General features: G+C 36.5%; 1 protein-coding gene across 1 annotated transcript in view; it reads left to right on the top strand.

The window, feature by feature from the left end:
- The window catches only part of LOC118735498 (neuronal acetylcholine receptor subunit alpha-7), a 613,475-nt gene that overhangs the window by 33,984 nt on the left and 564,864 nt on the right, over positions 1-14,627 (top strand). The window contains exon 2 of the mRNA XM_036465294.1: positions 5,931-8,339. Within this exon, the coding sequence (XP_036321187.1) occupies positions 8,291-8,339 (49 nt within the window). The 5' untranslated portion in view covers positions 5,931-8,290. The remainder of the gene's footprint in view (positions 1-5,930; positions 8,340-14,627) is intronic.

Below are 14,627 nucleotides of genomic sequence, written 5' to 3'. Positions count from 1 at the left end.
TTTTTTTTATATCGAAGGCAAGAATAAAGTCGCTTCATTTTTGGAGTCTTTGCATGCAGCTAATTTCTTGATTCTTTAGTGTCGCTTTGGGGAACCATTAACAATGTTTTAAAGCTTTGCGGAGCTTGTCCTCCGATATTTGGCGTGCGCCTTGATATTGTTGCATAATGGTTATATACCTACAGTTTTACGCCGACTCCGAACGGCGATTGTATTTTTTATGAAAAGCTTGCTTTTCATGGCACAAATACACTCGGAGACTTGCCATTGCCCACCGAGGGGCGACCGCTGTTAAGAAAAACACCTTTTCTCCATTTTTTTTTTTGTTGCAATATTGCTTTGAGGAAGCTTGAACCCAGGCATTGCGGAGTGGTAGCGCATACTGCTAACCACTACATCACAGCGGCCACCAAGCGTGGGAAAACATCAAATACAAAGTTTCGCACTAACTCCTCACGTTACCTCTCATCGAACAGTAACTTACGCAAGAAACAATAGTATCGACGCAAAATCGGCTAATTAGAACTCATAAAAGAAAGTGCTTTTTTTTTTTATTTTTGCCACGTTTTTCAAACATTAAAATCAGTTAATTATGGTGTCAAACGACAGGGTTTCGAAAACGATTTATTTCGAGATAAATCTGAAGAGTGTTGCCACTTTTTAATAATGTTGAGATTAATTTTATAAACAAGTTAAATTAAATATTTATTATCTGGGCGTCAAACAAGAGAAGTTTAAGAAAGCTTTGTTGCCACCTGTTTCGGAGTTCAAAATCAAATTAATCACCAATTAACTTATTTTATATGGAAATCAAATCCACGAGAGATCTATGTAAGAAAGCTTCATTATTTTTTGAAGAGGGTTGCCACCTATATGGAAAATCAAGAACCGTTCAATTAATACGTTTAATGAAGCGGTTTAATATGGGTGTCGAACTAGTGAAGTTTAGGAATGTTTTATTTCGGTTAGAAATTCAATATTTACTTAACTCGAAAGGTAGATAAGTTATATATTTTAATATGGGTTTCGACCGAAAGAGCTTTAAAGGCTCTCTTATGCATACTTTGCATTACGATGCATAGATAGACATTGCTTGTGAAACTAGTGGTGATTATACTTTACGCAGGGCATACATATCTTTCTACCAACAACAGCACATATTTCGCCGCGCCAGTTTCTCCCTCTCCCGTTCTCACTGCTCAATCGTATGTCAATTTTACGCAGAAATCAAAAATCAAGAGACTTCTATGTTTTATTATGCAATGCTAATTATGCATAACTGTGCCTTAGGAAAGATTTATTTCAAGAGTATTATTGAAAATGGGTGCCACTTATTAAGACATTCGGAAACAAATTTATTAAGTTGATAGGAATGTCAAAGGAGCGAGGTTTGTGGGCATTGTTTCTAAAATATTTTTTAAAGAGTTGCAAGAAACTTAAAGGTTCGAGCTTTATTTTTAATGAGATGTTAAGTGAAACATTACAACGCTCGTGTCGAAGGAAAGAAGATACAAAAAATTATTTGTATCTTACATATTTACAAGAAATTAGTTTGAAAGCTTCTCATAAAAGACCTGGCACATTTTTAAAATGTGTTAAATCAACTTTTTCCAATTATGTTTAATAAATAAAAATAAAAATTGAGCCTTGATATGAAACTAAAATTACATTCTTACATATAAAGACTACACAGGTTTACAAAAAAAAGCTTATGCATATTAAACCAAGCCTACATATCCCTATGTTATTCTCCTCCACGTCAGGTCCGTGGTCAGTTGAAGGTCAAGTAGGGAAAAAATTCATTAAATAAACCTGAAAATTCATATACATAAGGCTTTACATTCGCTGAACCCGAATCCGAGGTCCGTTAACCTCCATATTGCCAGCTTCGAGGACATTTGAAGGTCAAATAGGACATAAAATTTATTCAATAAAAAAAAAAATAAAAAATTGTCCAGATATAATTTTCATCTCAGAAGTCCCAGAAAAGGCATATACATTCGCTGAACCCGAATCCGAGATCCGTTAACCTCCATAATCCCAGCTTCGAGGTCATTTGAAGGTCAAATAGGACATAAAATTTATTCAATAAAAAAAAAATAAAAAATTGTCCAGATATAATTTTCATCTCAGAAGTCCCAGAAAAGGCATGGCTCGATTAACATAACTAAATGAGTAAGAGCATCAAAATGATCAGCATAACTGTATTGCATTCGGTGCAACAGACTTATGAGCAGCTGTAGCATTCAACAGCATAACCGCCGTTAAAAAAAAAGCTAGTGTTTCATAATTCTCGATTTCAAGGAAAAATTTCGGCGATATCGGCTCACGTAAAATATTTTTTCCTCCTACATACCTCCCTATAGTCGAAACATTGTGCGCATTTCCTCCGTAGAAAGTATGTACGACAAGTTTTTTATATGTATGGAAAAATATGCACACCAACATTTTTTTAAATTCTTCAATAACTGCTTCAAACAAGTTAAAAAAGTCGTGCACGAAAGCAAACAGACAATATTAAAACCACGTTTTATTTACATACATATATATCTTTTGGGTGCTTTATTTTATACACATACATATGTATGCATATACTTTTTCTGCCACTACAAGCAAAAAAAAGCCGAACCAATGAAAAGCTCGCATTCATTGTAAAAACTAAAACGAAATGTTTAATAGATTTTTATTAAATATCACTTAGTTCATTTTTCCTTGCACTTTTAGAATGACTGCATTTGGCTTTTTTGGGTTAAGTGCGAAAAAATGCAGCTTCTAAACACGAAATTTATATGTCGTTTTGAAAATTCATAAAGATTTTGCCAGATAGTATGTAGATTCTGTCAAGTACATACTCGTGCAATATTAACTCGTAAATAAAAGTAAACACCTGCATATACATATTCATACAGTGACTCAAACAAGTGGCAATATGCTAACTTGTTTTAAATATTCACAGTGTTTTTCAACTTAATTTTTTTGTTGTATTTTTTTAACGACAAAGGTTAGGGGGCCGTTCCAAATTGTGGTATCACAAAGGACAATCTTACATTGTCTAAGTGAGCCCCGGTTACACGGGGCTGCCACCTTACCTAACCTAACCTATAAAAAATTGTCTAAGCTTTAACAAAAACCATATCAAATAAGTTTCCAAATTAAAACAAAATTACAAAAATTTAAAAAATTTGCATCACAATTTCAAAGTTTTTAATCTGAACTTTTAGTAGATTTTTCGGTATGCAGTTTTATAGCTCATAAAATTTTATTTTAACGAAGTGCAGGTTCAAAAAATTGCGTTGATTTTTAATATTTTTTTTTGCTGGTGGATTTTTACACTGTTTTCCATATAAGCATGAACGCCAGTTTTTGCAAATTGCACTTTTTGTAAAAAAAAAAACGCAAAAGCAATCACACAAAAAAAATACTAAAAATCAACGCGATTTGTTAGCCGGTTGAAACTTTCATTTCATTACAATAAAATTGTGTGGGTTATGAAAGTGCCAAAAGCGTTATAAAAATTTAGAATAATAACTTCTAAATTTTAATGCAAATTTATTTAAATTTTCGCAAGTTTACTTCATTAGACTAGAATTTGAATTTTCATAAATTTCGAATAAAGTTTGAAACTGTTATTAACTTGGTTTTTGTTAAAGCTTGGACAATATTTTTATAGAAAAATAACAAAAAAGAAAAAATAACTTGAAAAAACAAAATCAATACGTGGTCTCTTATTTAATAAGTTATTGTATGTATGTAAGGCCACAATCGTGTACATGCGTGAATATAAATATGTTATTTTTGCGTGCATTTGTACTCTTGCATTTGATAGCTTTTTGTTTTGAGTAGCTGTTTACACATTTATATCAAGCAAAAACAAACAAAAAATTGCTATTAATAATACTTTAAATAAAGTTTAAATTTGAAAAATTGTGAGAAGATAACAAGCCGAAATTTAGGAATAATTATGCGAACACTTGAAATTGCCTTTTTTTTTTTAATTACTCCAAATAACAAACTTGATTTTACTTTCTTTTTCAAAACTGTGAGTTTTTTCAATATCATCGGAAAGGTTGCCGAAAAGATGTACATACATACATACTCATATGTAATTTTCATTTAAAAAATAGTTATCAATCCACCAATTCTTAATTTCGCTTCTCATAAATCCGAAGAAGAAATCAAATTTTATTGCAGTTTTTCTATGAACAAACGTTGAAATTGTTAGTCCGTGGAATGAGTTGAAGTATAGCTTTTACCTACTTAAATACAATTACTGCAATTTTTATGAAATTTTCCAAGTCAAAACACAACAAATTGAATGAATATTAAATGCTTTCAATGTAATTTCAGTGAAAAACTTACAACATTCAGATAAAAAGGCAAAATTTGCTGCTGATTTCAGGGACTTGACTGTTGGGAATGGAATTTTTCACGACACGTGGTTTTCGACGTATGGATGTATGTAAATATGTAAACGAAAGAAAGAAAAATTTTCATTATTACAGGCTTTGATTTCAGTTGAAAAATAAATATATGCTTATCCGTGTCAGAGATTGGCAATATGTACTTCCCAGAATTCAAATATTCTAAAGTTATATAAGTTAAATATTCGAGTTAAAAACTGAGTAAAGGTATGACTTGCGAAAGAAGTTGTGTTGATTGCTGTGAGAGTTAGAGAGTGGATGACTCGTAATATCCAGGGCCGAAGAAAGTAAGCAAGAAGATATCCATTTTAAGCGCTTAGATAAGCACTAAAATATTGGTAAATATGCCTGCAAATATGCTCGCAAAACAACAAAGTTTAGTGTAGAGTTTAATGTTTTTTATTTCGTTTATTTCAAGGATTAAACAATTACAATTGACAATCAAGTGTTGTCTGATATTCTCAGATAATAGGGATCTGCGCTGATCGTTTTAATTTTTTAAATATTCGTTATTCTTCATTTGAGATAAATTGTTTTTAATCTTTTCAATAAGCCCAATGCCTTCCGGTAGAGACAAACCATTGGTTTAAAATTTTTGTATCCAAGCAGAAATGCAATTGAAGGTTCGGGTGAAAAAAATTGCGACGACTAAAAAAACGCCAAACGCCAAATGGTAAAGACAAATTTATTGAGCCAAATTTTCTTAAGGAGTGCGATGTTCTTTAGAAATTTGCTACGCTTTCTACTATGGTTTGCTAAAGTTTGTATGTGAAGAGTACCTCTGTTTTCAACAGAAATATATGCACGTTCCATTATCATGAAATGCGTGAGCTGGACAAGGACAAGAAGGAAAAAACATGCCTTTTTATAGGTTTGAGTGTAACATCACACCCATTTTGCACCGGGGAGACAGAAACGAAATCACCATAAGTCAAACTGGTCCATGAATGGAGTTAGTTACGCCAAACAATTTGAGTATGATTTGCTCACTTTATTAGGTTCTGGCTTGGAGAGTTTGAGAAGTGCTTAAAAGTATCTACAGAGACTGATTAACTCAGCGAGAGAGGAGACCAGTATGTTTGCATGTATGTATTTATTTAAAAAAATATTTATTTTAGCAACTCTAAATGATTATAAGTCATGCAGAGTCCGCAAAATGTCCCGGATGCTTTGTCCAGAGGATGCGTGAAACAACACTGACCATACATTAAACGGCCATCAAATTAGAACTTAGGAAAGTTTCATTACATGGCAGTTGAGAAGTGCACGTGCAAAAAGTTCATAAATTTAATGAAGGATGTGCAAACATTTCAAAAATTTAATGAAGGAAATATTTGCACATGCCGAAGTACATAGCATGCATTTAGGCGTCTGTTGTTAGTGCCTGCGAATGCAAATATGTATTAAGGCATCTTACGTTGTATACTTTTAGGCACCTCACAGTTCCTTAACATTTTATATTACTTATGTCTTAATTCAATCCTCTTGCTTCCTTTTATTTCATTTCAGCACATTCACGCAGCTAACTTTTTGGTCCCGCAAATGCCAGAGCGTGGTTTACGAAAAAACAACGATTTCTTGCACACACTCATACCTAAAGGATCTAAAGAAAGATAAAGGAAATAAAAAAGTAATTAAATAATTAGTAAACTTAGTTAAATAATTTAGCGCCAAGTAATATAGAAACAACTAATTAAGCCGGTTTCTTAAAGCGTCAAGTAAACTTAGAAATAATAGTGCAAAATAAAGACTACATTTTCGAAGATCTAAACAAATACACACAACTAAACGATGCTGTAAAAATTGTGTTCCCACATAGGAAATAAAAAGAAGAAACAGAAGGGCGAGAAAAAAGATATTAGATTTCTAGAATCTTAAGAATCTAAATGAAATAAAATATTAGTAAAAAATAAAAGAATAGAATAAAAGATATTTAAAATTAAGGACTTCAAAGCTCAAAAACTATTCGTTTGTTACGCACGAACGTATGCGCGAACGCTTCTAAATCAAACATAGCTAATGAGTTACGCTTATAACGTTTTTACGGCACGCGCGACGCATATAACGGTTGAGATAAAAAAAAAGCGCACGCCTTATAATTAATTCATAACGACGCGCGTCGCGAGCAAATATTCGTTTAAAAAAATAAATCGGATCCAACGGCCCCGGAAAACGGAAATAAAGCAGAAATCGCGAAGGGATAGGTAACTTCTGTTTAGCGCGCAGTTTGGCACCCACTAAGTGATAGTCTTCGACAAGCAATGCGTTAAAGTTAGTACGGAGCACGAAAGAAATATTAAGCGGAACGAAAGAAAATCCACAAAACGATAAGAGCGTATAAAAGAAACAATTATAATAAGACAAACAAAAGAAAGGAAGCAGCAGTTAGACAGTGTAAGCAATTGGGACACGCAGCTGCAGCCAAGTGGAACAAATTTGAAGGCAGCAAATCAAATACTTGCCGTGCTGGCTGCCAAAGTTGGGAAGAAACGAAGCTGCAGTCACCGTAAAACCAAATAACCGCAGTACGTCTGAGACCACAAGAAGTTGTTAGGCTAAAGTAAATAGCAGCGGCAAGTTAAATCAAAAGTCATAGTGCAGACACGAGCGGCGCGCCGTGTACTGTAAGTAGCAGCTGCTGAGAGGAGGCAGAGAACAGTTCGCCACGAACGAATACATTTGCGCTGCCACAAAACTACCGCCACAGTGTCAACGAAGCGCTGATATGCTAACTACATAAGCCCTCACAGCACCCTCACACTCACACACACAATTTTAAGGGCGCCCTGCTATCTTCCACCGCAGTTATATAAATAATATTTTCGTCTCATCAACTAGTAGAGTTGAGAAGCTTTGGAACATCCGCTGAATCGCAAGCGCCTACTTTCCACGCGGGCGTAGCCGAAAAAAGGCGACACATCCCCAACGCTGTTAAGCGCAGGGAGTCAAAACGCAAGCAATATTCAAAGCGTGAAACAACAGCGCGCTGCTGCAACGCGCCACGCTAATTGGACAAGCAAAGTCAAGTGAAGTGTGGTTGAAACGGAGAACGGAGAAGCGCCTGCTGCCACCACGCCGCGTTGACGCGTCTACTCTCGGCACAGCTACCCACTCGAACACACAATTGCGTCGCCGATTTGTTAGCTTTGTTGCAGCTGTTGTGTAAACTGTCCGCTGCTGTGTGGAAAAGCGCGCAACATTCACTTGCCCCCGTCCATCCTCTCTTTCCGCATCCGCTACCGCCATCGCTGTGTAATTGGCGCGTATATTGATTAAGTCACAAGTGTCGCGCGGCTCCCAGCGACAATCGTCTTCAGTGTTTCACCGCGTGTGCTGTGCTGCGCTGCGCTGCGTCTAACCCCACACTACGCCATATCAATCGGGGTGATAACCGGCTTGTATTGACATTTGTGGTTATTTATACATTAGTCCCAACGCTGCTGGTGTGCTTCCATTTACACGTCCATTTACGTGTGCTATTGTCTGTTACGTGTCCCCCGCCGAAACCGAATTTAACGCACCTGAGTCCGAGTCCGTGTCCGCGTGCGCGTTCAAATCTACATTCGTTTCCTTGCCTCAATCGCCAAATTGTTGTCGCACGCGGTATCATTCGTCTTAAGCGTGCAAGTCAATCATCATTTGTGTTGTGAGTGAACATCGTTTGTCTCGTTGCATCGCGCCATCAAAGAGTAAACGATTTCGCAAAATTCACCAGCAACGCACCTCAATCCCAACCCAGCCCACCTGTGCACCTGTAACTGCTAGTAATTGTACTGAATCAACAACGACTCCTACTACTATATACCCGCCCGCCCGCAACATCGACAATAGTTGTACGTGTTTTTGTACGATAGCTGAAAGCCAAGGACATGGACCCGTCGCTGCTTGTCGTGTTGATCTTTCTTGTGATAATTAAAGGTGAGTCAACACAAATTTTGACTTTTAAATAGCCACTGGGGTGACTAGGTATAATTGAGTGTTTGTTCAAATGGGGTTGGTCGGTCATTCACGATTCACGATGGTTTCAGTGTTATTGAGTTATTTGCGGATACACCTGCTGGTTGACAAGGTTGTTACTTTGTTTGTCAATGGACCCTCGCGGTTGGAAATCACAAAAATAATTGGCTACGATTTGGACAATGTTAGCTAATAATTTGTGTCTTTTATTGAAGTGAATGAAATTATTATTAAAATTGTCAATAAAGACCTTAGATTTCTGATTCTTGCAAAGGTTAGGCTAAGTGTGGTGATCTTGTCTGGTTTAGGAGAAAATAATATTTAGCCTAGGCTTTTGCTTAAAATAAATTGACTGAACACAAGGGTGTCGACTAAGCCAAGTACTTTTCATTGTTTCCCATCGGGAATCAGTTCCTCGATGGAGGACGGCAAAACGTTAGCTCCGGCTGTTTTGATGGCCTAGAGAGAAGAAGTGACTAGCAAGATACTCCGCGGCCCGCAAAACTCTCGTGGTAGGGTCACAAGATAAGCATACCAGGTACCCTATAGAGGCGCCACCTTCCTTATTTGAATGTAACATTAGGCGAGTCGAAGTTGTAACAACGAAGTGAATGACTTCTAAAGATCAGACGGTATCCGAGATACTCAATCGCAAATAAGAAAGAAAATATCCATCTGAGAGTTCATGTAAACCCTAAACCGCTAATAGGCGCCAGTCCCATTTGGTGAAACCCAAAACCACAGTATGCTAGTTGATCGGAAATTTTCGTTAACCTAAAAATCTCCGTTTTCTGGTAACCCCATAACTTCCAGATTTTTTTTCTTCGCTCCAGCATTTAACGGTTAGTGTCCTAACAAGTAATTGGTGACAGCAAGCCATAAAAGGCCGGTGAGAAGATAACGAACCCTGCACAACCGTGACCTCTTATTTTAATGCTCAAATCGTCCCATTTTCAAATACCGGTACCCTATGGAAAGTGCAGTAAGGTTGTCCTCATAAGTAAGGCTGTGCAAGAGTGCTTCAAAAGATTAATTTTGGGTTAGGTAGAAGTCCATATCGTCGTGTTGTCTGTAAATCCGGAATTAGTTAAAAACTCCAACGTCTGTTAAAGTCGATATGGGGATCGAAATTCAAGGCCGTATTATTTAAATTTTGCGCTCCTTACGGTATGATGCTTTCCACTTCACTTTCGAACAGTCCTCTGCGTTCTTGCTTAGGACCCCGACATTTAGCCTCAACTTGTGTAATCCTGCTTGAGGTAATTCTGCAGCTGCAGACACAAATTTTGGACATTTCACGTAATTGTCCAACCATCTGGTGTAGTAACTTCAGACCGGAAACCAAGCGGCGAAGTATTCGCTTAAAGGCCTTAATCACAGAGCGAAAGACTTTTATAGTACTATAGCACTTTTAGCGACCTTAACACTTATTTCGTATGCTCTGCGACAGACCTTTCGCGTTTCTATTCAAGTTTCAAGCTCTCTGTAGCGTTTTTTTAGCAGAGGTATTCGCCTTCAAAGAAGGATTCGATTGGCACTACACAAAGCTAATAATATAACACCAGATCTCTCAGTTGCGTCTAATTATTTTATAGTCAAACTTATATGCGTACCAGACCATAATGATATTGCGGAAACTTCAACAATAGTCGAGCTGGTCAACAGACACATCCCTGGTCGCATCGAAAAATTAAAGTGTGGGAGCGCCATTTATTTACTACGTGCGGATTGTTTTTGGATAAATAGTTGTGATATTATCTCGTGCGGTAACCCGAAGATGTGCATCATCATGGTCTTTTTTATCGAGAGTGTTGCAGAGTCAGTCAAGGGATTTTCTTCGGCTCAAAAATCCGCTGCTGTTTAGAGGATACTCAGGGGGAGTCATTTCCACACTTTGTCTTAAGCTACCTAACCTTTGAAAGGCTAGGGCTCTTTCTTTTTTACTAGTCCCAGGAAGCTCTGCAGAACTGATATCTGCCACTTGCAAAACTTCGTTCTTTCGATTAAGCTGTTCGTTGTTGTGTGAAAGAGGATTGATGGTTATTACCCGAGTGTGACCTGCTTGAGATGACCTTATTTAAACACTATCAAGCACTATTTGCATTGGAATAACACTTTTACTCCCTTCCATAGCGTTAGTGTAGAACTGAGAATTGGTCTATGTAATGCTGGGCATTGTCTTAAAACGACCGGGGGGACTACCGGGGAAATTGCTCAAAGCACTCTACCAACCTTCATACTACACGGGGCAGATATTTTATGCACATGTCGGGATTTATTAGCTTCTAGTTGCAAAAAGGTAAAACTGATACTTGTGGGGTTTTTTTCAAAAATTACGACGCAATGGTTGCTGTGGCTTTTATTAAAATTAAAATTGTTCAAAGTCGTGCCTAGTGCTGTCGTTTCTCACTTCGTTTTCCATACATATTTATTTTTGTTTACACAACTCCCTCGACGCCCTTGCAGCTGGGACTTGCAGCTATGAAGGCTACTTAATCATTATTCATGTTCGCTTTTGTCCTTCTGCATTCCCGATTTGTATGCTGCTTGCCTGTTTTCAATCTTTTACTTCGTGTACTTCATACCAACCAGCGCTGTTTGTCCTTCGCCTTCCTTCGCCAACTTCGGAAGTAGCGCATTTTATTCTTCTTGCTGTTGTTTGTTTAATTTTTGTTCCTTCTCATTCTCTATTCCCTCTGTTCTTCAACATTTCCTCTCGAGTGCCATTAATTTTAAAATGCGGCTGTGTGTCTGCGCCATTGGTTAATGCTCGTATCTATTGGCTTGGCTTCGGCATCGTCTCAAATGAGTAATGAAGTGCATGCGGAAAATGTTTAACTTTATTTACATTTAATTAAAATTATGATTTTTTGTTATGATACATATTTTCAGTATGTACTTAGCAGTGGCGGCTAGCGTCAAGCGGAGAGATGAGATTTTAGCATTTGAGTTTGGGTGTTCGCTCATTCCGTTGTAGGAAAATGATTTCATAGCTTTCACTAGTTAATAAAAAAAAATCTTCTGCCAAATTGTTTTAATTTACTTTTTCTTTTTATCCTTTAAAATACGAGAGCGTATTTCATTGCTATCCGAAGGCGTGTCGTGGCTGAGCGGACGCGTATATTAGTTACGGCTAGTGATTTTTTATTGCGGATTGGTGGCTATATTTTCCTGTAGCAGCTGATTGGCTAAGAATTTTTGATTTTTTAAGAAAATCAAAAAGGGGGGAAGAATATTTAATGTCTAAAATTTTAAGCGAGGCCCTAAATCTGTAACTCATGGGCCGTCGGTTTTGTATGACCGAGCCGATTTCGAAACCTTTGAAGTAGTACTTGTATGTACTTATCGATGAAATTCGACAGGATTTTCGGGTAATTATCTTGCGCTTACGTATTCGCTTTACAAGTAAATAGCACTTTTGCCAAGCTTGCCCACTATTTTGTTTCTCGGGACCAGTGTTGCCATTTTAGTTTTTCCAGCTAGATTTAGCTTTTTATTTGGGTTTAGCCGGAAAAGAACCTGTTAAGATTCTAGCTTTTTCTTAAAATTATTTAGCTTTTTATTAGCTGCAAATGTCAACGGTGCTGTGAATATATTTTACTTCTGAGAGTGCTCATTTAAAAAAATTGGACTCTAAGCTTAACCTTTTAAAATTTACTCAGGAGCGCGAAAAAGTACAATTTGCGAAGATAAAGTACAAACATATCGCACATGTTTGTATTCTCCCTTGTTAGACAACTTAAGGAAAGGTTTCCGAAGCATCGACTTTATCCGATTTCTGTGTGGTTAGACTGGGCTCGAATCGTCACATACGATATCTACGATTACTCGTCACGTAAAAACACATTTTTCAGATTATGACATACGTGAACGTACTTTTTATCCCATTCAACTTATACAACTGACGTATCAGGTAATTTTCTTTCGTATGGTTTTCCATCCGTGAACGGATGTTACAATTCGAGCCCTGGTTTTTGAACTGTTTCGCCACTAGCGTCCTCTTTAGGAATGAGCGAGCGGGAAGCAGTAGTTGCGAGACGGCATCGGTGAATTTCTACACGGATGGGTCGAAGCTAGACGAAAGTGTCGGTGGATGTTTTTTTTTGCAGGGCGCTATTCAACAACCTGTAATTTAGGCTTTTCTAGATCATTGTAAGGCTTCAGGCAGAGCTGGCATTAAGAAAGCAGTCGAATGTCTGTTAGTCTGCTCAACGTTGATAAGAGATTTTTCCTCCGTCAAATCTATTTGGCCACCAGGCCATATTGATATTGCAGGGAATCGCGTTGCGGATAAATAAGTTGGCCAGGAAAGGAAAGAGTGGGAGTAATTTCCTTTTGGTGAGTGTATTTGGAAGATACTAAACTATTGATTTTCACGCAATGGGGCCAAATATCGCACTTTCGCAGCTGTTCGAAGAACAGTGAAGTGGAATCATCTCAAAACTGTCCCCTAAGCTGCCTAGATTTTGATTTAGGCATAACTAAAATTTTGATTTAGCTTTTTTTTGGCTTTAGTTTTTTGCCCAGCCCATTAAATATGCAGCCGCTTATTCGTCGCTAGTCTTAAGTAATTTTATTTTTATTTTTGTTTGGTCATGTTGTCGTGATGTTTCCAATTTTCCAATTGGATGATCTGGAAACAAAATACAGTAAGTAAAAGGTAAAGAAAATCTCTAGCCTGTAGTTATGAAATATATTAAAAATTATCAGGAAGAGAATTAACAAATATTCTTTATTTTTTATTATTATTTTTTTTATTAAAACCTTTAGCAAAACATTAAGCTACTAGCGAGGGAAATTGATGAATAAATAGAAAAGCGATGAATAGTTAAACGAAACTCACAATGATTTATTTGTATGATACATGAACCCGCAAAAAGTTACTCATACGCCTTGTATTCATTTGATCGACCTTAATACAGTGCACGCTCGATGATGTGAACTAGTTAATTAAACCCAAGCAGGTTCATTTTTGCCAATGTCAAAGAACTTAAGGCAAAAAAGAACGCCCTTTTTTTATGTAACAAAATTTAATAAATATATCCCAAAAAAAAAACCGATTTTTTCCGAATCACAACCAGCTTGCCAGTAGTTTCTCTTCTGTGCCAACTGACGCCAATTGGATATGTTAAGTGAAGCCAAATCCTTCTCCATCTGGTCTTTCCAACGCAGAAGAGGCCTTCCTCTTCCTCGGTTACCAGCAGCGCGGCCCGTGTTGAATATTTTCAGAGCAGGAGCATTTCTGTCCATTCGAAGGACATGGCCAAGCCAACGGAGCCGCTGAATTTAAATTCGCTGGCAAATAAAAATTCATTCCTACCAAACTATATCGAAATGCACGCATTTTTTCATAGATAAATGCAAAATTGTTCATTACAAAAGTTGTTGTTAAAAATTTTCCTCCATGAGGCGCAGAAATTGCTTAAATGTTCAAGTTTTCATAAAAAAATTATTGAAAAAGCAAAAAAAAATTTTTGTAATGCAAATAATTTCATTGTATACTCGGCGTTGCCTGAATATCATTGAAAAATATTAATCCTAGTAAATTCGGGGCCCACATGAGGAAGCCTTACCCAAATGTCAAATGAACTTTCGTTGTCAGTAGAGTAACAATATATGTATTTGTTTAGTAAAATTAATGATTTATGATCAAATTATGAAATAGCAACAGCAATTATATCTAATAACAGGGGATAGTTGGGTACGTGTACTATATGTTGAACCCAAAGTTTTTTAAAGATTTTTTTTTTCATTTTATACGAAATTCGCAATTTCCGAACTTAAGTTTTCTAATTTTTAAATAAATTTATTCATCTTTTAAAATTCAATAACTTACTTAAATCCTGGATGCCATATTAAATTTGGATTTTGAATTTTCCAGAACCAATTTGCAATTTGTAATGAGCGAACTTATGAACCTATAAATACCAAATTTCATGAAGATTCAGTTTTGGATTTTTGAAAATTCACTGCAGCTTTGTTAAGACATATCTTATGAATGATTTGATGCTAAATATATACAGAATAAATTACACTAATCCTTAATGTTTTAACACAATTTATGTTATTTGGAACAACTGATAAAGTTGGTCTAGTGAAATAAAAATGGCCGCCACTCTTTTTGGCACGGCTATTCGTAGATTCTTAAAGGAGCCTTTGCACGACTTTTTTGTAGAAGATGCTACTCAACCCAACTCATTAGTTATACCTTTTTGAAAAAAAAAAGTTATACCTTTTTGAAAAAAAAAA

This window comes from Rhagoletis pomonella, unplaced genomic scaffold (assembly GCF_013731165.1).
Source record: "Rhagoletis pomonella isolate Grant_MI unplaced genomic scaffold, Rhpom_1.0 Rhpom_scaffold_00003, whole genome shotgun sequence".
Taxonomy (NCBI): domain Eukaryota; kingdom Metazoa; phylum Arthropoda; class Insecta; order Diptera; family Tephritidae; genus Rhagoletis; species Rhagoletis pomonella.
The sequence above is the reverse complement of the archived record's forward strand: the minus strand, read 5'-3'. Positions and strand labels throughout refer to the sequence as shown.